Here is a 21,083-nt window from a genome sequence, read left to right on the forward strand (position 1 = left end):
TGAATTTTGCCTGCTTTAGAACTGAAGGATCAGTTCCATTTTGTTTCGTTCTGCTGATTGTACTCAATACATTTGTAAATTGTGGCTTGAAAACTGATATTTAGTATGTGAAGCACCTCCTGCACAAGATTAGGCCCCAGATTCAAGCTAACTTTCAAATAGTTATACATTACTAGGCTTTGTTTAGTTTATTTTGAATTGCATGTTAGGTATGGGTTTTCACACTTCTAGCTCCAGAGAATTTGTGCTGAAGGTTAATTGTCAGATGGTCTCAAATTAAAATAGCTGTGAAACAATTTACCTTGTTTCTTGTATATATGGACAAAGACAGGTGACATTAGTAAACTTTGTAGACTTTGTATAAATTGTAGAGCAACTGACTTCCTGATGACTCACCCACCCTGTTTACTTACTGTGACAGGAGAGTGATAGAAGGCAGATATATTAGCCCCAGGTTAAGTAGGTCCCTTTTCCCTGGGTAAGGTAACAGGGGAGGGTTTTTTGTTTTTTTTTTGAAACAGAAAGAAAGTTTATTGGTAACGCTTACAGAATTACCAAAGAAACAAAACAACTATGCAACAAAACAACGCAATCAGAAGGTACAACACAGCAGCTTTCAGGAGGGAGAAGTGTTCAGGCTAGCCTGGGCCCAGAGCGGGGGGGCTTCCTCGACACTCGTGGTCTTCCACCCTCCTGAGTTACCTGGTGGCCTAGAGCGGGGGGGCTTCCTCGACACTCGTGGTCTTCCACCCCCTCGAGTTACCTAGTGCCGCGCCCAGTGTCACCGATCCGTAACAGGGGAGGTCCCAGAACAATCAGGAACTTTCTGGAAACAATTAAGGCAGACAGGCTGATTAGAACACCTGCAGCCAATCAAGAAGCTGCTAGAATCAATTAAAGCAGGCTAATCAGGGCACCTGGGTTTAAAAAGGAGCTCACTTCAGTTTGTGGTGCGTGCGCAGAGCTGGGAGCAAGAGGCACAAGAAGCTGAGAGTGAGAAGGCATACTACTGGAAGACTGAGAAGTACAAGCATTATCAGACATCAGCAGGGAGATCCTGTGGTGAGAATAAAGAAGGTGTTGGGAGGAGGCCATGGGGAATTAGCCCAGGGAGTTGTAGCTGTCATGCAGCTGTTACAGGAGCCACTGTAGACAGCTGCAATCCACAGGGCCCTGCGTTGGAACCTGGAGTAGAGGGCAGGTTCCCTCCATCCCCACAACTCCCTACTTGATACTGGAGGAGTTGAACTGGACTGTGGGTTCCACCAGAGGGGAAGGTCTCTGGCCTGTTCCTCGATCCTAGGTGGAACAGCAGAGACTGTGGGGAATGTTCTTCTTCCTTTCCCCATGCTGGCCAGTGATGAGGCTAACTGAGTGAACGGCAGATTTGAACCACGAAAGTGGCCAAACTGAGGGCTGCTGTGAACCTCTGAGATGAGAAAATCCGCCAATAAGCGCAGGACCCACCAAGGCAGAGGAGGAACTTTGTCACACTATGCAACTGCTGACCTTATGAAATTGAAACCTTGTGGGCCTTGTACACATAACCTGGTTTTCTAAATTTGTTGAACCCAACAGATGGCCAAATCTACCCCTTGGCATGTTTAAAAGTGTGGAAGGGGAGGACAGAATCATGTCTTTTGGGTCTCTGCTTCATAATCCTCTGCTAGACACAGGACTGGAGGCAGTGAAGATCAGTTATTTGCCAGCAATTCCCATGGAAGGCTGAGACCTGCAAGAGCAGTTTTATACCAAACCCTAAATGGGATGTCTTTAATGCTAATGGCCCAGATCTTCACGCACAGGAGGTAATCTATGCCCAAAACTCCCCCTTTTATTACAGAGTGGGCCTCAGGCACCATCCACCCATAACTCTCTCCCTCTCCTTCCCCCAAAGGCCCTTCAGAGGGTATGGTCTGCTGTGTAGACTAGGTGTCAGGGATATGTCACACAGTAGCCAGGCCCAGGTTGAAGACCTGGTAGAGTGGCACCAGTGAATCCATGCTTCCAGGTTGGTGGGGGTCAGAACACTTGTGGAGGTGCTAGGCCTCTGAGTGGCTTCTGGGGATCAACCATATTTTAAGAGTGGAGGTGAAGGGGTTAGGAAACATGACCTTTTCAGTTCCAGCTCCCCAACAGAGGTAGCTGTGCGGAATCCCTCTGGAGCTTTCCTCCTTCTGAGACCCCTCCCATGGGCTACCTGTGCAAGAGATATTCTAGGTTTATGGTTGCCCAGTTATAATCTCATTCAAGAAAGGCAGAAATTGTTTCCATCACTGCATAAGTTGCATTGTACAGAAGTACATGGTTTCTATTCATATGTTTCTTATTTTTATAGCTGTAGAAAATACTTTTCACGATTTTTATGGCACATTTCACAGGCAGTGTAATGTGTCAGACTTAATGTTGCTGTTAACTTTTTATATTACCTGTTGTGCTTTCTTTTTACTGTCGCCTTAACACTGCATTCCACTTCATATTTCATTAGTCATAGAGATGTATACATAAGTGTGCTCAGTAGTGTGCAACTCACACTTTTAAAATGTGTATGGAGAGAGAACTTGTGACGTAGACATTCTAAAGGCTTAGGAATTATCATTTTCCATCTTCTTTGTGTATCGAGCCTTTGGAAGAAGTAATTACTTTGTTGGCAAACGTAAAAAGATCTTCACAATGTTATTTACTCTTGAGGAAATATATAATATCTTCTAATTCATTTAAGAGCAGTAAAACCAAACATTGCTGTTAGCATAGTGTGGTTGATGGTGTGTGATAATGAAATAACATGAGGCGGTGGTGATTAAAGAACTGGCAGTTTCACTGTGCCTACATGTCTGCCATTGAGAACTGCTAATCCTCCAAGTTCAATTTAAGTTTAGTGAGCAGAGAAAATGAGGAGGGGTAGTATCATTCAGTACCAGAAAATGGGTTAAAATTAGAAATACAGTTCAAAAATTACTCAGAAGCATGACCGGGTATAAATTTTTTTTTTTTTTTTTATTTAAACAAAAGATATTCCAATACAGACAGGAGTGCTACCACTCTGAATTGTGCATGTTAAATTAGAAGACATTGAGAAAATCAAATTATTGTAGTAGTCTCTAATTAACAGATTTTGTTCTGAATCTTGTGGGAAACCTACTGTCTTTTAGGAGGGAAACTGTTCGTTAAAGCCTTAGCACAACCTAGTCATTCAGAAGAATTTGTTACATCTAGGAATGAGAGTAGGAGATCTTGTAGCAGTTCTTATGTTCTTAGCAAATTGAAATGCAGAAATGTGGTTTCATGCCCACAAAATGAAAGAGTCTTTGTTGTATGCATTGCTGTATATTGGCAGCAGGTTAAAATGCTCTTTATTCAGTATAGTGTCTCTCATTTCCTCTTCTTGGAATTAGTCATGATCAGTAATTAAGCTCACCTTTCACCTTGATAGGAATGCAAACACTTTCACATAGAGTAAACTCCTGAGGACAAAGAGTGTATTTTCAGTGTGCTTGTGATTCAGTGTGATAGTTCTTTTTGTTGTACTGTCTTCTCAAGATGAGGCAGGGCACTTCTGCTGCACTCAGAATTACAAGGCATTGGGTAACAATTATTTGGACTAAATGCCAGTTGAATGTTTTGTTATAAGAAAAGTAAGAGCAGGAAAATCTGCAGCAGACCTATTTGTTTCAATTAGTTAATCTGGTCTGCTCTAAAATTGTTGTAATCGCAATAGGAATGTCCTCTGGATTATAAAGGTTTGTTCTTTTTTGTTTGCTTTTGTTTTTTGATCCAACCCTGAAAAGTTAAAACAAACAGACAAACCAGACTGGTAGTTCCTCTTCCATAGAGGACAGCATCAGTGGCAGAGGGAGCAATAGTAATGTTATGAGTAGCGCCCTACCAAATTCACAGCCATGAAAAATGCATCACAGACCATGAAATCTGGTCTCCCCCCATGAAATCTGGTCTTTTGTGTGCCCCGCCAGTAGCAGCTCAGCAGTACGGGTGGCAATACCCCATACCATGCCACCCTTACTTCTGCATTGCTGTCTTCAGAGCTGGGCAGCCAGAGAGCGGCGGCTGCTGACTGAGGGCCCGGCTCTGCAGGCAGCAGCGCAGAAGTAAGGGTGGCGATACCATACCAGGCTATCCTTACTTCTGTGCTTCTATTGCTGGCGGCAGCTCCGCCTTCAGAGCTGGGCTCCCGGCCAGCAGCCGCCGCTCTCCAACTGCCCAGCTCTGAAGGCAGCGCCGCCGCCAGCAGCAGTGCGGAAGTAAGGAGAGCAGTACTGCAACTTCCCCTACGCTAATCTTGTGACACCCCAACAATTCCTTTTTGGGGTCAGGACCTCTACAATTAGAACACTGTGAAATTTCAGATTTAAATAGCTGAAATCATGAAATTTGCGATTTTTAAAATCCTGTGACCGTTAAATTGACCAAAATGGACTGTGAATTTGGTAGGGCCCTAGTTATGAGCTAGGTGAAACCTTGTTATGGTTTGAGGTTAAAACCTCATTCGAACTGATGTGTGAATGCGCCCATCTTCGTCAGAAACACTTAAGGAGCCACGTGTAAACCAAAGCCTAACAGACTCTGCCGAGTGTGGGGAAGGGTTCCACTGGATATTGTGACCGGATGTGTGTGTGTGCCAAATATACACAAATTGAGAACCAAAAAGAAAAAAGAGAGGCAGAAGCAGAAAAGAAAACCAAGAAATAGCCTTGTGAGCATTGTGTGACCCTGGAAAAAGCTAGAGAGAGCTCTTGGTTTTGGGTCTGGTGTTGGCCAAAGAGGCTTGATTGAAACTGTAAGCTAAGAAATGGCGTCTTTTGTGCTTGGTTCCTCCTGTGTTTGGAGAAGCAGGACTTTGTACATTCCTTGTAAATAAACAAGATTGCATAAAAAAAATAATCAGACTTCCATCAATTTCTGCTTCCAACTGGAGCATCCCTCTCCTGACATTTGACTAACCACTCAGATTACCTTTGTCCTTTTTGATCCAACAAACCTTACTCCCAGTGGTGTGCCTCCATGAGTGGGTGCTCACACGCAAATGAGGAGATCAACTAAACTGAGCCACGGTGATTTGCATTATATTAGAAACAGAGGGAGAACTAAGGGGGAGTTGTTTGTCAAAAATAAAAACTTACAGCAAGACAACTGAGTTCTAAATTTTTAAGATGCTACAAAATACTTTTAAAAATAATTCTCTAATCAAGAATGTGACAGTGATTCATGAAGTGGGGACTATGGCTCTGAAGTAAGTCTGTAGTTTCGTTTTTGTTTAATTCAATTCTGTAACTCTCATTTCCTGCTTTTGGAATTAGTCATGATTAGGATCGAATGTGAATTGATTTCTGAGCTTTTTAAGTGAATGCTGATTACAGAAGAACTTAAGATTATTTATGTGGGGGATATTTTCAAAGGTACAAAAGGCAAATTAGGCAAATTTTCTTCTGTGTCTTTGAAAATCTTCCATTATACATTAATTAGGGAGGTTTGCAAAATGGAATCCTTTCCACTGACTTCAATGTACTTTGGATCAGCATTAGTCAGCAGTGAGGTATATGGGCTTACTAGTATTACAGTTAAAAGGAGAGTATGTTCCTCAGTAACTGACTAATCGAGAGATCCTCAGTTTCATACTACATGTGCAGTCCTGCCTTTTCTTTTAGAATTCACTCAGACCAACAACAGGAGTTACAGGAGGATTCTGGGATTTAACCTGAAAACTCCTCTCCTGGAGTTGGAGTGTGTTTTCATTTTAACAAACTAGGGTTGCAAACAAAAGCCGAGCAAGTTGTGGAGTATTAGGGTAGTCTATTGCTAAGGTAGTCATTAGGGTAATCTTTACTATGTCCTGTATAAACGTGTATAAAAGTTGTCTTTAAAAAAATCTGTTTTTAATTGTACAGGGTAACTGGGTATTTCTGAATGTTCCCCTCTGCACCCACATGCTAATAAAAACAAACAAAACACCCAAACTTGTTTGTTCTCTTGAATTCTTATCTGAATGTTCAGTTGCATATTCTTCTAACTAATCTGTTCTTAAAATGAAGAGTTCAATAATTTGTTCAATCTCCGCAGCGCTAGTAAGTGGAAAAATCATTACGACCCCGTGGCTCTCTGGTGGCCAATATGAAATGAGTTGGTGGTCTCAGTCTAGTTCCTAGTGGCCAGTGCAGCTCTCTGTACAGCAAACATGCTACTGTAATTGGCACATTTTATTTAGTATTGGCAGAGAGGCCAATCGTTGAACAGAGCAGGGGGACTGAATTTACGAGCGGTAGATTTTCCAGGTGCGGATGGGGCACTTTGATCACCCCCACCAATGTGGAGAAGCTTGCACTACTGCCATGTGCACTTTCCCTGTCATGTGCATGAACAGAGGATTTTAATCTCCAGAATTGCTGATCTGCAACCTTTCACAAAAACCAAAATTATCCTACAGCAACAACTAAAAACTAAGTGGTTACATGAGTTGGCTTTATTAGCCCATGCAGTATGTAAGCACACATAAAAAGGAGAGTGAAGCCAGCTTTTGTAGGCCACAGTTAGAACCCTGTTACAGATCTCCCAGAAGATTCTCAAAATCTCCCACGTTATCTGAAGACAATTCTAGATCTCCTTATTTCCCCCAGGAGTTAAGAAACTAATATTAATATAACTCATGCCTGTGCTCAGTTTTTCTGCAGTCCATGGTGTTCACTCTTATTAATTTTAGGCGTTTCCTTTAGTTTGATGACTTTCTTACATTTAGAAGTTAGTCAGCTAAATCATGCTTTTGTAAAGCCAAAACTCTCCTGGTGCAGCCCAAACAAAATGTTAGCAAAGGTCACACATTCAACAACAGATCTATCTACCTCTTCCTTTCCTTTCTAGATGCGAAGTAAGTGCCTTTTTGACTCTTGCACTAAAAACAAATGACCTGCTCACTTGGGGTATGTCTTCACTGCAGAGTTTACTTGAGATAGCCGTGCCCATCTGCGAGTCTCCACACTGCAAAGCCACACTTGAGTCATACCTGTGTTGCCATGCCTACACAGGTGTTGCAGCAATCTGGGTGAGGACTAGAACTTCTGGAGACATATCCCCTGGTTCTCAGTGGTGCACTCAACTGAGCCGCATGAGCAATTGTTTTGCGGTTTATTGTGGGCAAATTTGTCTATTCTTCTTGGGCCCCTGTGTGTGGAAGTGTTCTGAGCCCACCAACACAATAAACTAAAGCACTTCCCTATCCCTGCTAAATTAACTTGCATTCATGCTGTAGGCATGGGAGGAAAATATCAGCTACCTCCTAACATTCCATTAATCCAGGGGAACGTCATCAGTCCAACTGTTTCTATGCAGAATCAATACCTAAAGGCTTACAGCTAATACTTGAAATGTGTAATTTCCCCCATCCATCTTGAGGAGTCACATGCCAGCTGAGCTATTTGCAACATGACTTTCTCTTTTAAAAGTGTTCCCCTCCGTTTTCTTGGCATGTGTTGCAGGGGCATTTCAGTAAAGAACTAAGAAAGGAGTATATTTTCAGAAATGAGGCACATTTTGAAAGAACATTGTTTTTTCTAATGGTAATTTTATATCTAATACAAAATGCTTCTGAATGGGCACTGTTATATTCATTTAAATGAAATAAGCTAACAGTGTTAATATAACCCCGCCGCTGTCTAACATTAAATAGTGTTGGAAAAGGTCTGGTTCGTCAGCCTGCTTAGCACCATGGCAAAGACACCAATAAAATTTTTTTAAAATCTTTTATTAAAGATACAGACAAGAAGGAAAAACAGCTAATAGCATTTGAAATGTAAAATATTAAGTTAGGCCTTCAGTTGGTTTGATGAAGATTTTAAAAGGAAACCCCCCATGCTGTTTGACAGTGTCTTAGGTGGTAATAACTGGCCTTTTGGGGAAAAGAGAAGTTAGTTGAGATGGGCTGGAGATGTCCTTGCTGCTGCTGTTGTTGTTGACAGCCATCTTAGAAGGAAAAGCCCCCTTGTTTGACTGTCTCTTAGATGGTATCAAAGATGGTATAACTGTCATCTCAGGTGATGTTTGGGTTCAGCTGGAGCTGGTAGGGGTGGCGATATCACCTGGGACCTTCTCTCTCTCTGGCCCAGTCTGGTCAGGACACCTCTCCAGATCAGGATGATGGAAATCCTGGGGTCCCAGAAAACAGCGTTGGTGGCAGCTATGGTGATGAAGCTTGCTCCAATAGCCATTGTCTGTTCTTTCATTCTGTTCTTTTTCTTTCCAGCTTTCCCCACAAAATTTCTTGCTTTTAAGGACCCAAAAAGGGAGCGATGGGTGGCATAGCCTATCCCTTTGTTATTTTGTTCATCAATTAGGCCTAATGTCTGACTCATTAATTGATTTTGGCTCATTAACTTCCGGCTCCTCATCTCCATAACTTCAACACAGTCTTTGAGTCATATCAACTTGTCCTTTTTTGTTTAGACTAATTCAGTCTGTCTATCTCCCTTTCATACCTTTTCCCATCAACATTTGTTGTTATAGGTTATGTAACATTGTATGAACTTTTACATACTTTTTACAGTTGAGCTCACAATTCAGGTAAATTTGTAGGCCCAATTGTCACAACAGCATCCAAGATCTCCCTGGTTCCTTGTTGTTTTCTCCTCTCCCGCCAAAAGATAACTTACTAGGTCAAATTGTAATTTCTGGTCTTTGCTCCTGAGACACATAAGAGGCTCCTAATTGACTTAAAAATAAGCCTGGTTTAAACCAAAACACACCTTTTGCACTGGTTTAACTAAACCAGTGTAGAGTGACACATTTAGTTAAACCAGTACAACCTTCCCATGGAGATGTCCCCTCACCTTCTATTTCTCTGTTGTTGTTTTTTCAAACTATGCAAATGTAGGACTAGGAAATCAGCAAAAAGGAAAGAGATGCACCTTTTGTGAGGTGTTTTGTTTTTTTTTAAGAAAGGTGTGTCTGTTAGAGATGTTGGGATGATAGTACCTCTATAAGCTACTTGTTCTTTCCCTCAAGGTCCCAGTGCATCAATCAGATGAAAGAATTAAAAGAACAATGTGAAGAGAGGATAGATGAGATCACAAAAAAAGGCAGTGAGGCACCACAGGCCAAGGAAATCAAAGACTTATTGAAAAATTCCAACAAAAACTACCAGGTAAGCCTGTGTTTTGTTTTGTTTTTTGTTTTTTTTTGGCAGAAAGTCAGTTGTACCATTATTTAAGAAGTCAATAGAGCTGTGCTATGTTGCTTTCTCCCATAGGGTGCTACTCTTTGATCCTTTAATATATAAAATAGGAGAAGATTTTCATGATTTTTTTCTGTTATAATGTACTAGATCTTCCTGTTAAGCTTGTGAGGTTAGTGTTTCTGATAATAAATGAGGAAGTTGCAGCTTGACCTCTGTTGTTTTGAGTGAGGCTTATCTAGGGTTGGAGGTGTCTGGTTTTTGACCGGAAACCCCAGGTGAAAGGGGACCTGTGCTGTGTCTGATCAGCACTGCTGACTGGACCAGCAAAAGTCCAGTTACCGCAGTAACTGCGATCGGCCTCCGCCACCAGGAGGGTGGGAAGAGCAGCTGCTGCTGGAGGAGGCGGGATACTGATAGTACATGGTATTTCATATATTAAAATTAAAACACAAGTTTAAAAAAACAAGCTTTAAAGTAATATGTTATAAAGCAAATTTGCCATTAATTGTACCTTAAAGGATTTTGGTGTTGCAGTTTCATTTTGTAAAGTAATCTGAAGAATGAAAAATGGTTTGTGTTGAGTCTGAAAAGTCTTCTATTCAGAGTTACCTAGAAAGTTGAATGTCAGCTGTGCACCACAAATAAATGTATTCCAGTTTAGCCTTTTTTCTGTTTGGCAATTATTCATTGTTAAAAATTGTTCAAATATTTTGTGCAAACCTATTTAATCCTTTGGATTACTTCTGTACTATTCAGTAAATGAATGGGTTGAGTATTTGCTCTTTGTGCTGTGCTTGGTCACCCAAGTCAAAGCCCTGACTTTGACTGAAATTGGACATTTTTAAGATGTTACACACACTCTTTCTACATAAGCCTTAACAAACATTTTCATAGTTAAGAATTCCCCCCTTCCCCCCTTCATGGACATTCTTGAAAACAAATTGCTGTATAAATGTTTGTATAATACACAAAGGTGCAAATACTGTCCAAGTGAATTTGTGTATGTGTTATTCAGACATTGTTTGTAAATACTTTATTCCAATATTTGTTCATCTCTAGCTTTACTGAAGCTCAGGCAGGAAACTTTTTGTGCAGAATGCATGTGATTTTCTACACTATTTGTTGGCATTGACAGTTTATGTACCAGGCATATAAAATATTTTATATGCTCCCTGGCTTCTATGATCTTATGTAGAATTGTTCTTCTCCTGCATACATTATAAACAAGTACAGAGAAGTAAGAGCTTTATTACAGCCTAGATTTCAAATTGCAAGAAGTCGATATAGGACAGCAGAAACTTAAAGTGCTGCTCAGTTTTATGCTTGTAAAAGCAAACCAGTTTAGCATTTAGCCAGTAAAATGCTCATAGGAGTAAGTTGTTTTTGTTTTAGTTTTGTTTTTTTGTTGCCCCTAAAATTTCAGTGGCTGAATTTCTAAAGTGGCAGAACTTTAAGCTGATATTGTTTTACCGCTATTAAACTTTAAGCAGTTCACTAGAGTAAAGGTTTCCTGGTATATGCTCTAGTGTTCTATCTCTAGCCTACTTGTAAATTAATCAGTGGCCCTTGCTTTGCCTAGCTGGGGGAGACTGACAGTTTAACAGATCTCACTGTTAAGCAGTTTTCTTGATACTATATATTTAGCCTAGTTCCATTGCATTACAGTGAAGCCTGATTAACTGAAGCTTGGGTCTCATAATCCTGGGGTACCTCTATCCTGGGGTTTCTTAGTGCATGCTCCAGTAGAGCCAGCCAATTGTCATTCCTTTTGCTGCACTCCTGATTTGGTGGACCAGAGAGTTGCTTCTTTATAGTGAGGCCGCCAGCTTCTTCCTTTCATCTGAAACCACTTTATCTGAGACCTCAGAATACCCCTAACGATTCAAATAAAACTGGACTATTCCATATTCTGTATACCACATTTGGAGCTCAGTTGACATTTCTTTGTGACTGATTCACCTTGTCATCTGATGCTGATGTCTGCTATGTGGTTACTTGTGCACAGAGTCTCTATATCAATGAACACTCACGCTGTAGCAAATTGTGATAGCCAAAGTGGCCTCTGTGGCTTTGTAAAACATTTGCTGTACTAAACCCACACATGTTAGCTGCCTTTGTGAACAGTCCAGGTGGTGGTCAACAGGTGTGATAAAGAAGCAGATGGTCCCAATGAGGCGGATGAAGGATTACAATACTTTTTTTGGAGGAGATGGTATTTAGGGGTTTACAAGATCCCCATCTTAATCCGTTTGCCACTCACCCGCTCTCTGAGCTTGGATAAACTTGTGATCAGGCATTACGATAAGTAAACAACAAAAATATGTGCATTGAGTGCAGAGGAGGAGGGCAGGACTCCTAACTAGTAACATCAGAACAGTCCAGGTTGAACTAATTCATGTATCTGAATTGGGCTGCCATAAATTAGTATTCCCAAAACTTATTGAAAGCTGAGCCCTCCTTGGAAAAAATAACATTAGTAGCTCCTCCAGCCTAGCAGGGCAGCCTGGGGGCAAGTTGTACTGCCTCTGTTCTGGATCCAAAACTATTTCTTGGTGCTCCGGAGGCCCATGTCCTTCCTGCTCGGAAACGGTGCTTCAGAGAACAATAGCCCCTGATGCACAGCAACTACTGAACCTGATGGTACTGGGTGGAGTAGTACTGGAAGAGGCATGATACCAAACTGCTCTGCGTGTGGAAACTGTGCTACTGCTCCAGTGAAGATTTCAGTTCAAGTCTATTTCTTGAATTGGTTTTAGATGCATTTAGATTTCTCTAGTCAGGATTAAAGATGAAATATAAATCAGAGCGTAGAAATAAGCATTTGGATGGACAAATCACATATGTCTGTATATGCTTTTAAGGGTAATATTCAGCTGCCAACTTCTAATCGACCAGAGCTCCAACTGCATGAGCTGGAAGAGCAGAAAGGAGATAAGGAGCAAGAGAAGGGCAGAATTCCTGGAAATGTAGCTATAGAAGCATCAAAGACAACACCCCGTGTAAAAAAGGTAGCAGAGATTGCGTCTCATAGAGACAAAGGTAAGATTGGCTAATTACATCACTAACACCTTAATAGCAACTGAGGTGAGAAACGGCTTCTAATTAATTGAATTTTAATTTAATTAAATGTAAAAAAAATTGCATATAACTTAGTTCAGCAGATTCACCTTGATCATTGTATTTTTTCCATGCTTATGGAAAGTTTTATAGTTAAATTGCTAATGACTGTCAAAATATTGGCAGAGGAGTATATTATAGTAGTAGTGGCTAGATCCACAAAGAGGACTTGGGCTCAGCTTTGAAACACCTAACTTTAGGTACTGAGGCTCCCTATACGATGCATGGGAAGAGTTAGGTGCCTAAGAATGGGATCCACAAAAGTCAGCAAGCTAAGTGGGGAGCTGCCTAAGATAGGCAATAGGAAATACTGAAGAGAAGTGCAGGGACTAGTCTTGCTCCTTAAAAGGACTTAAGCGTCCACCTCTAAACCCTCTCCTGGAGTTAAGACTGACTGGACTTAGGAGCCTTTCTTGCAAAAAACAGTGGTGGTGGGTCAGAGAAAGAATGAGTGACTCTGTAGCCTAGTGATTAGTGCACTCACCCAGGTTCCTGTCCCTGCTCTGTTGCATACTTGCTTCAGCAGGAAAAAGATTGAGAGCTGCCTGCTAGCCCAGTGGTTAGGGCACTCACCTGGGAAAGAGGAAACCTGTCTTTAAGTCCATGTTCCACACTGGGCAGAGGGGGATTTGAACCTGGGTCTCGCACAGATTAGGTGGCAGCTGAGTTTCTGAGGATTTAAATTTTGGATTTAGACATTTGAAGTGACAATGAGGTGCCTAATCTTTGTGAATCTAGCCCTAGGTATACACTGCAAGTAACAGGACAATGTTGTGTTTGGCAGGCCTAAATTAGTATCCCTAATTTGCTATGGAAAAGATGCTCTCTTTTCTGAAGACTTTCTGAAACAAGGGCTTGAGTTTAATAGCCTAAAACATTAGTTTGTTTTAGTAGGTGTGACCTATCTGCAACCGCTGGAAGTTATCCTTGAGTCAAACACAAGTGACTGGGCTCAATACAGAAGTAACTGGGTGAAATTTAAGGGCCTGTGATATTCAGGAGTTTAAACTAGATGCTCTAATGGTCCCTACTGGCCTTAAACTCTATGAATATAAATGAATGAATAGTTGCCAGGTTCTCAGCTTAGCATCATATGTGTTTGACATTCAGTCTCCTCTTTAATTTTTTTTTACCACATTTTCTTAAAATACAACTCTGAGCCTATTGCCGGTCTCGTTCCAGAGGGCTAGTATTTCAATGTGACTTTTTATATAGGGAGCTTCTTGTGAATTGTATCTCAAAATGCTGTAAGAATACAGATACATGGCGAAAATGACACAGCAGTGTATGCTGGGACCAGTAGTGTCCCTGAGCTGCCATCTCCCTATTAAAGATGAAAGCAGCTACTACAGGCTATTTGTATAACTCGCATCTGGTCAACCTTTTTGTAGGTTGACTCTGTTTAAAGCCAGTTGCATTGCTAGCAGAGAAGTGCACACGCAGCCACCCACACGTTTTTTACACTTTTAATGCTGTGAGAACAGGCATTTACATAGAACATTAAAACTCTGTATTTAAATAATTCTACTTTGCAAGTCCAATTATTAATTGATCTTCTCACTATAACCTGAAAGGGATTCAGACCTTTTCCCTATTTACTATAAAACAAAGACTATGCAGACTTTAAAGCCCTTATGAAATACAAATCCTGCAGTGGTTTCTAATAGTACCTTTAAGTTAGGGTATCCTGATTTATGCCTATACAGCTGTTCGAGTTGATGCAGCTTAAAGAGATGTCCTTGCACAGGAAAAAAATTGAATGTGGGTGGGCAGAGAGCAGTTGATTCTGTTCTAGCTTTTTAAAGGCTTAAGTTTTGCTAGGGCCAAAACTCTGCTTAGTGCACAAACTGTAATTACATTGCTTTACAGAAGAAATACATGATCTGGTTGCGGTGAACAAAGAGGAGCCTAAAACAGAAGATGAGAAGCTTTTTGTTGATCAAGGACCCCCACATGATTCAGCCAAGAGTGCCATGAATCATGAAGAACTAGCTCCTAAACTAGGAAAGGAACCGAATCCATATGAGGGGGTAAATGTTCCTAAAGAAGGTGATGCAGAAAGGGAGTCTGTCAAAATGCAAGAACTACCTGCAGGCCATGCTGTCAATCAAGAAAATGCTGCCAACGAAGAAGTGGAGAGAGAGCACCTCTTAAATTATGATGCTCAGCTGGATGACCAGGAGCCCAATCAGGATGGTTAGTACAAAGACTCACTCAGGCTATCTAGCTGCCAAGTGACTTGCAGCTAGATCCAATGATCTTGTAGAATGTTTCAAGGGTCATTTTTTCCCTGCTGCAGAAATGATTAATATAAAATCTAAAGTGCCACAATGCAGTGGTCTGTCATGTGAAAGACTGGTGCTCAGAGACAAGGTACCTGCTTTTGTTGCTCTGTGGGTGGAAGATGGAGTTTGTTTCCAGCTCTTCTGATTGTTTGTTGTATTCTGGAGTGGTTTGGGTCCAAATTGCTACTGTGATCAGCAGTCCTGCCTGTTTGGTACAGATGTTGGGCTGAATCTCGCTCTTTTACCTACACGAGTAAGTCCATTGACATCAGTCAGACTCCTTATGAGTAATTCTAGTAGGATTTGACCTATTAAAATAAATCTATAATGAGGGGTGGGGGTGAAATGTTTCTGTTGGTTTGGGAAAAAAACCTGCTATTTTAATAGGAAATTCTTTTAAATAGTAATATTTATGTTGGATGTGACCTTGGCAAACTTGCACTACCTATATATGTACCTGGAGACAAAGCAGTCTGAATTTACTCTGTATTACTTCATGCCTGGTGAACTAGAGCCATTATGTTTTAGTTCACTGCTCAGTGTTTACCAGCCAGAGTTTCTCCTGCCTATAATAGTAACTGTCCTTAGGCTCTGTCCTTTCCGTGGGTTTGATGTCTGTGAAGCATTGAGTTTCCTCTAGCTGGTGCATCCCCTCAGCTTCCATTGATGCTTTTAGAATCTTGCAGGATTAAGCCCAAAGGCTGAAACATTTAGCAAGTAGTGTGTTTTTAAGCAGACCTGCATCTTTGGCTTCAATTATAGCCCATGGCTACACTAGAAAAGGTTTGCTGGTAACACTGTACTGACACCCATTCCTAGTGTTGATACAGCTTTTGCTGAATATAGTTGATACCAGTTATAGAAACGTAATTAAAAAAGCCAATTACTCCCCTAACTGACATTACACTACTGGCAAAAATTTCTAGTGTGAATAGAGCCTTATAATAACACTCTAAATGTAACTACATTTTTAGTGCTAACAAGCACTTGCTGAGTCTTTGTACATTAGTTGAATACGTTCTATCCATATTTATTTATACACGCGTGTGTAAAAAAACCTCTTGAAATATGATCAGGTATCTTAAAATAATCTTTCACATTTCCTCTTCATGTTTTCAATTCCAAAGCAACAGCCCTACGATGCCGAAAGGTGGGAGATGTGAAAATAGAAACCTGTCATGACTGTAAAATTAATTCTGTGCAGTTCTTGGAGGAGGACAATGAACAGGGAACCAAAGTTGTAGCCATAAATTGCGTGTGCATGAATATTCATACACTCTGCAGGCACAAATGCTCCCACCCACCCCCAAAGAAGCCACAAATATTTTTATGTGGATTTTTTTCTTTGCATTTGCATCTTAATCTTTAGTCCATACCTAATAAGCATTCTTCATGGATAAGAAGCATCCTTCTTCTTTATGGAACTCAGTAATGCAGAGGCTTTCTTTGGTAAATACTGCAGTACTTTATCACTTACAGTACACAATCCTCCAACTTTATTTATCTAGCCCAAAAATGCATAATACATTTAGCATCCATAGACTGTTCAGGTGAAGGAGGTGGGGCCTGAATTTTTTCCATTGCCATTGGTGTATTCCAAGCATTTTGAAGAAATGTCTCTAGCTGGGAGCTAAAAGTACAAATCCAGAATAGGGTACACTACTGAAATACTAATGGTAGCTTGTGCGCCTTGATATCAAGGCTTATATCCAGTATGGGCTACGCTCTTGAAAGGCACGTGATCATAGACACTTGAGGAGGTCAGACATTCCATCTAAAAGTGTAGTGGTGCATGTACACTGTGACAATGGGCAGGTAGTCATATAGTGTGTATTAAAATAACTTTGAAAATGTACAGCTTTTCTAGAAGTGCTTCTGAAGTGTTAACTAATCCTACCCACCTCTCAGTGGTGCTGGAGTATTAGTCATATTGTACAGCTGGGAAAACTGAAGCGGAGTTCAAGCAACTTGCTCAGTGAATCAGTGTCAGTGCTGGGATTAGAACCCACCTGCTGCCATCCCACCCTACTGCCTTCTGAACAGTGGAGACCAGACAGATGTACAATCATTGTCTTTATCGGCCTCTTTATTATTAGGTCCCAGGCCTACTGATCAATACATGGCGCAGCTACACTAGTTTGGCAGCCTAAGGCTCTATAAGTACATCAAAACTTCTAGCTGCAGTCATTATGGCTAGTGGCGCAGTCTTAGTGACAACATTCTCACTATATCTGGAATTTCATGTAGAGTACAAATCAAAAGCACACAGGCAATGGGATGTTGCAGAAGAGTTTACACAGGCCATAAAATGAAGACTGTCTGATTTGTAGCAAAATGAAAAGAATCCCCCAGCCCCAGTTTTGCTGCAAACCTGTTCTCTGCTTTCCAGGTACTAGAGCGTAGTCTCTTGCAGATAAAGCGAAGTCAACGCAAGAAGCCCAAGATTAGTTTTCTGAACTTCATTACAATCTTTTATGCTCCTTGAATGTGATACATGTAGTTAGGCTACCTTTACATACAACACTTACTATTCATATCAGTCTTTCAGAGCCGTCATGAAAATTTACATGCATAGAGATACAAAATCTCCTTGCCCACACTCACCAGGATAAAACTGTTACTTACCTACCACACTCGTTACTTGTCCCGAGTCATTAGACAAACAGGCTTGCAAGGCTGTCGTATGTGGACTACCATTGTGAATCCTGAAGGCCTGTGGCTTGTTGGAAACATCTTGCTGAACAGAGGAATCTGTTCATTCTTCTTCTCCTTTGCATGTGCCACTAATAGCTGCTACTGTCCTCCTTTGGTTGCCACTTACCATTTCTGTCTGTAACCTTCTACTACCACATGCTCTTCCTATCCCGCTGAACATTGACTTGCTTAGCATCCTGTGGTATGGGAATTTTAATCTGTCCATTGCAGAGATTTGCAGCAAGGGAGATTAGGTGAGAGTGTTTTTCCTAATATCTAACTCTAAGGATAGTTAAGTACTGGAGCAGGTTATCTAGGGAGGTGATGGAATCCTTGTCATTTGGAGCTTTTTAAAGAAGAGATTAGACAAATATGTCAGCAGACTTGGTCTTGGTGTATGCATTTGCGCCTCTCAGCACGAGCAATTGACTAGATGACCTCTTGAAGGTCCCTTCCAGCCCTACATATCTCATGCTGTCAAGCCTTCTATATACAAGGGTTATAGCAAACTCAGTTCTGAAATTGGATAGGCAACTGCAGCAAGTAAGAATAGCTGAGACCTGAACCTCTAAGCAGAGAATAATCAAATTTCAAAGGTTTAAGATCAACTCTACAACAGGTAGAATTTGAGTATGAGGGAGACTGCTTTTCTAGCAACACTGCTCTATTGCAGCTGTAGCGAGTTGTTGGCCAATAACTAATGAAACGAAATATCTTTATAGGAAAACAGGGAGCAGAAGCAGCGAACCAGAACAACATAGCAGTGGACTACAACTCAGATGAGAATGAGGCTGAATCTGAAACTGACAAGCAAGCAGCACTGGCAGGCAATGAAAGTAATTTGCATGGTAAAAACCTGTTTGTTTTTTTTTTAAATCCTCTTGTACACAGTATATTGTATTTTTAGAACTGTCCCTTTAAAAGGGTTTTGGGAGGGATGAAACTGACTGGCTTTCTATTAGTCAGTTTAGTTAACTCTGATGCCTTTGTGCTTGCTCTGAATACAGCTGGGGCCAGATTTTGCTATCACAGTTTTACTCTGGTGCAATAAGACTTCAGTGAAGTTACTCCCAATTTACATGAGATGAGAGAACTGGGCACTCAGTACAGTTTCATGGTATATGTAAAAGCAAACCATAATGGGATACTTGTGATATTGCATTATTCTACAATGACCCAATCCTTTCAATAAGGACTATATTGTTTCTCTTGCTCTGTTCCACATCTTACAAATGCAAAATCTGTCAATTATTCCAACTCTTACAGTATTAAGAATTTTACTTTCTTCCTCCCCCATTAGCCCCAAATCCTGAAGATCTGAATATGAAGAACCACTTATTTGACCAAGGTGAAGAGGAGAGACAGAAGCTGTGAATAAGAAAGTACACCATATGTGACTCAATCACCTGCAAACAAATCCAACCATAAAGATCCAGGTGAAGCTAGAATGCTTGATTGCCATCTCAAGGCTTTAAAAGGGTCCCAAATAAAGTAGATCGCTGTTGTGAAGTTTTAGTACTATGCTTCAATGGTTAAAATTATAGTTTGTCTCTTACAGAGGTTTGTTTAAAGCAATTCTGACTTCTGTCAAACTTTTTTTTTTACTGTTTTAAAACCTTAATTAGCTAGCAATAATTGTAATACTTTTAAACAGTCAGCCAAGTTGTACAATCATAAAACAATGGCATGAAGTAGGGGAAACAAAGTAATTCTAAGATCATATATTGAATCCCTACCTGTGCTTCAGATGCTAAACTTAGACTAATCCTCCCCCAGTAAATGGTACGTTTAGTCCTTATCACCACAAAGGCTGGAATAGTTGACCTGACCCTCTCAAACTACTACAGGGCTTTTGGATAGCTTCCCCCCCCCCGGTTAACGATATCTCTCTTCACCACAGAAGAATAGCATGGTTTCCATTGGAGGTCACTTCAAAGAGGCTGGACCTGCATTCACAAAGCTAGCAAGGTGGTGTGGATTAGCTTGTACAGCACATTTTAGTCGGAGGATTTGGTTTCTGTAAAACTGACTTGCAGCTCTTGAAGCTACCACTGTCTGTCTGAGGGAAGGCTAAAATGGCGTGCCATGTATATTCCTTACTTCACCCATTCACCACTGCATTTAAAGATATTTTTATGTAGGACTCCATGAGTAAACTTGAACACATTGAAGTTATATTATGCATAACAGAATACTTTCTCACTGTTAGTGTACAATGTTTTTACTGTAACATGTTGAATGTATTCATTGTGGTAAACATACAATACCTCCTCGTGCCATTAGAAAAGCTTTGGGAGCGCTGGCCTTGCTTGTTACTGCAAGGTGCCTGTTTGAAGCAGGACTTTAAAGTGGGGAAAGTCCACCACACCATCTATCAGAGAGAGTTCTCCACCATGCTGTTTTAAAACTATTAGTATCTCACACTCTCTTAGCTACCCCTGAGGTTTTGTCCTTGATTCCACTTGTAAATCCTGATTGCTAAAAGTGGGTAGGTTACAGGGATTTGGATCCTGATACTGAAGGTCGCCTGCATGCCATAGTCCAGTGTGTCAGACAGCAAGAGAAAAGAAAATGAAAGCAGCTTGTATCCTGTAACTGCTTGTTCAAGAGGACTATTTTTATAACTCGAACAAATCCAAATCAAGAGTTGAGATACTAATGCAGAACAGTAGACAGTAAAACACAATTAGAGGAGAGAAGAGGTAGTAGGCATGACTGAATTGTACAAAGGACTGCACACTGCATTTAAGTTATACTCTAACAGCGAGGGAAATCTGATGCTTAACTCACTACTCATGCACTTTATTTCCTTTCCAGTTATGTACTGTATGCCATAGCTCACAGTGCCAATATTCTGGCTTTAATAATTTGAGCACAATATTTTTGTATCTTAAATAAAGGTAGTTGCCAGACAATAAATAGGGCTGTGCTCAGAAGCTGCATTAAACCTGGCCTTTGTTATACATAAATGAATGCACATAGACAAGATTTGCTTACAAGAGTTGAGAGTTTCTGAATAATGTAATTTTAAATTGTCCTAATAAAGGCATTGCAATGTCCCCCTCTATACAGTAATAAAGCCAGACACAGAAATATTACATTTCTGAAAATTTTCCTCTCACAATACATTGTGTTCATGGTTTGGGGTTAGGCTATACAAACTTAAGGAAAAAATACAGGCATTTTGTAGAGTGACAGAGAAATGGGAGAGACAAGAGGACACCACCTCTAAAAATGTGGCCAAAGTTGGGATGTATTACCTTTGGCAGTAGTTGCAGTTTTTAGTATAAAGTTAAATTATCTACCCCAACTCTCCAGCCATTAGGTAATATTACACATCAAGCTGCTCAGACAGCTTAAAAAGATAAGGTGGACATTAATTTATAACTGTCATCCATTACATGGGGGTACAGAATCATCTGTAAATAAAAACTTACTTTCTAAATGGTTTTTGAAGGATTCAGATTTTAACTGTAATTTTTAAAAATGTAAAAGGCTTATGTCAACTGTATAGAAAAGAATTTTAGAACTAAAGCTTTTTGTAGTGGGGCAAGAGAAATTAGATTTACTCAGAACTGTGGTTTTAAACAGCTTTGTATATTGCCTAAAACCATTTGTACTCACTTTTTGAGTTTCCTGAATGAAGTTATGAACTTGATGGGGAGGGGAACTGATTTTTGTTCTTGTTCAAAATGTTTTGCAATCAAAAATCTGATCAATTTTAGACAAACATTTTAAAATAAAACTAAATCCTTCTCAGTGTGTATTTAACTTATTTTAAACAGGGTTGGTTTACTTTCAATGTTAGC

The 21,083-nt window shown here is 40.5% G+C and overlaps 1 protein-coding gene across 2 annotated transcripts in view; it reads left to right on the forward strand.

Annotated features, from left to right (window-relative positions):
- GOLM1 (golgi membrane protein 1) overlaps positions 1 to 21,033 on the forward strand; it is a 98,731-nt gene extending 77,698 nt beyond the window's left edge. For both annotated transcript variants that reach the window (XM_048849713.2, XM_048849714.2), the window contains exons 6-10: positions 9,007 to 9,145; positions 12,040 to 12,217; positions 14,165 to 14,491; positions 17,997 to 18,122; positions 18,575 to 21,033. In XM_048849713.2, the coding sequence (XP_048705670.1) occupies positions 9,007 to 9,145; positions 12,040 to 12,217; positions 14,165 to 14,491; positions 17,997 to 18,122; positions 18,575 to 18,648 (844 nt within the window). In that variant the 3' untranslated portion in view covers positions 18,649 to 21,033. The remainder of the gene's footprint in view (positions 1 to 9,006; positions 9,146 to 12,039; positions 12,218 to 14,164; positions 14,492 to 17,996; positions 18,123 to 18,574) is intronic.
- The last annotated feature ends 50 nt before the right edge of the window (positions 21,034 to 21,083 follow it).

Source organism: Caretta caretta, chromosome 5 (assembly GCF_965140235.1).
Source record: "Caretta caretta isolate rCarCar2 chromosome 5, rCarCar1.hap1, whole genome shotgun sequence".
In the NCBI taxonomy this organism is placed as follows: Eukaryota; Metazoa; Chordata; order Testudines; family Cheloniidae; genus Caretta; species Caretta caretta.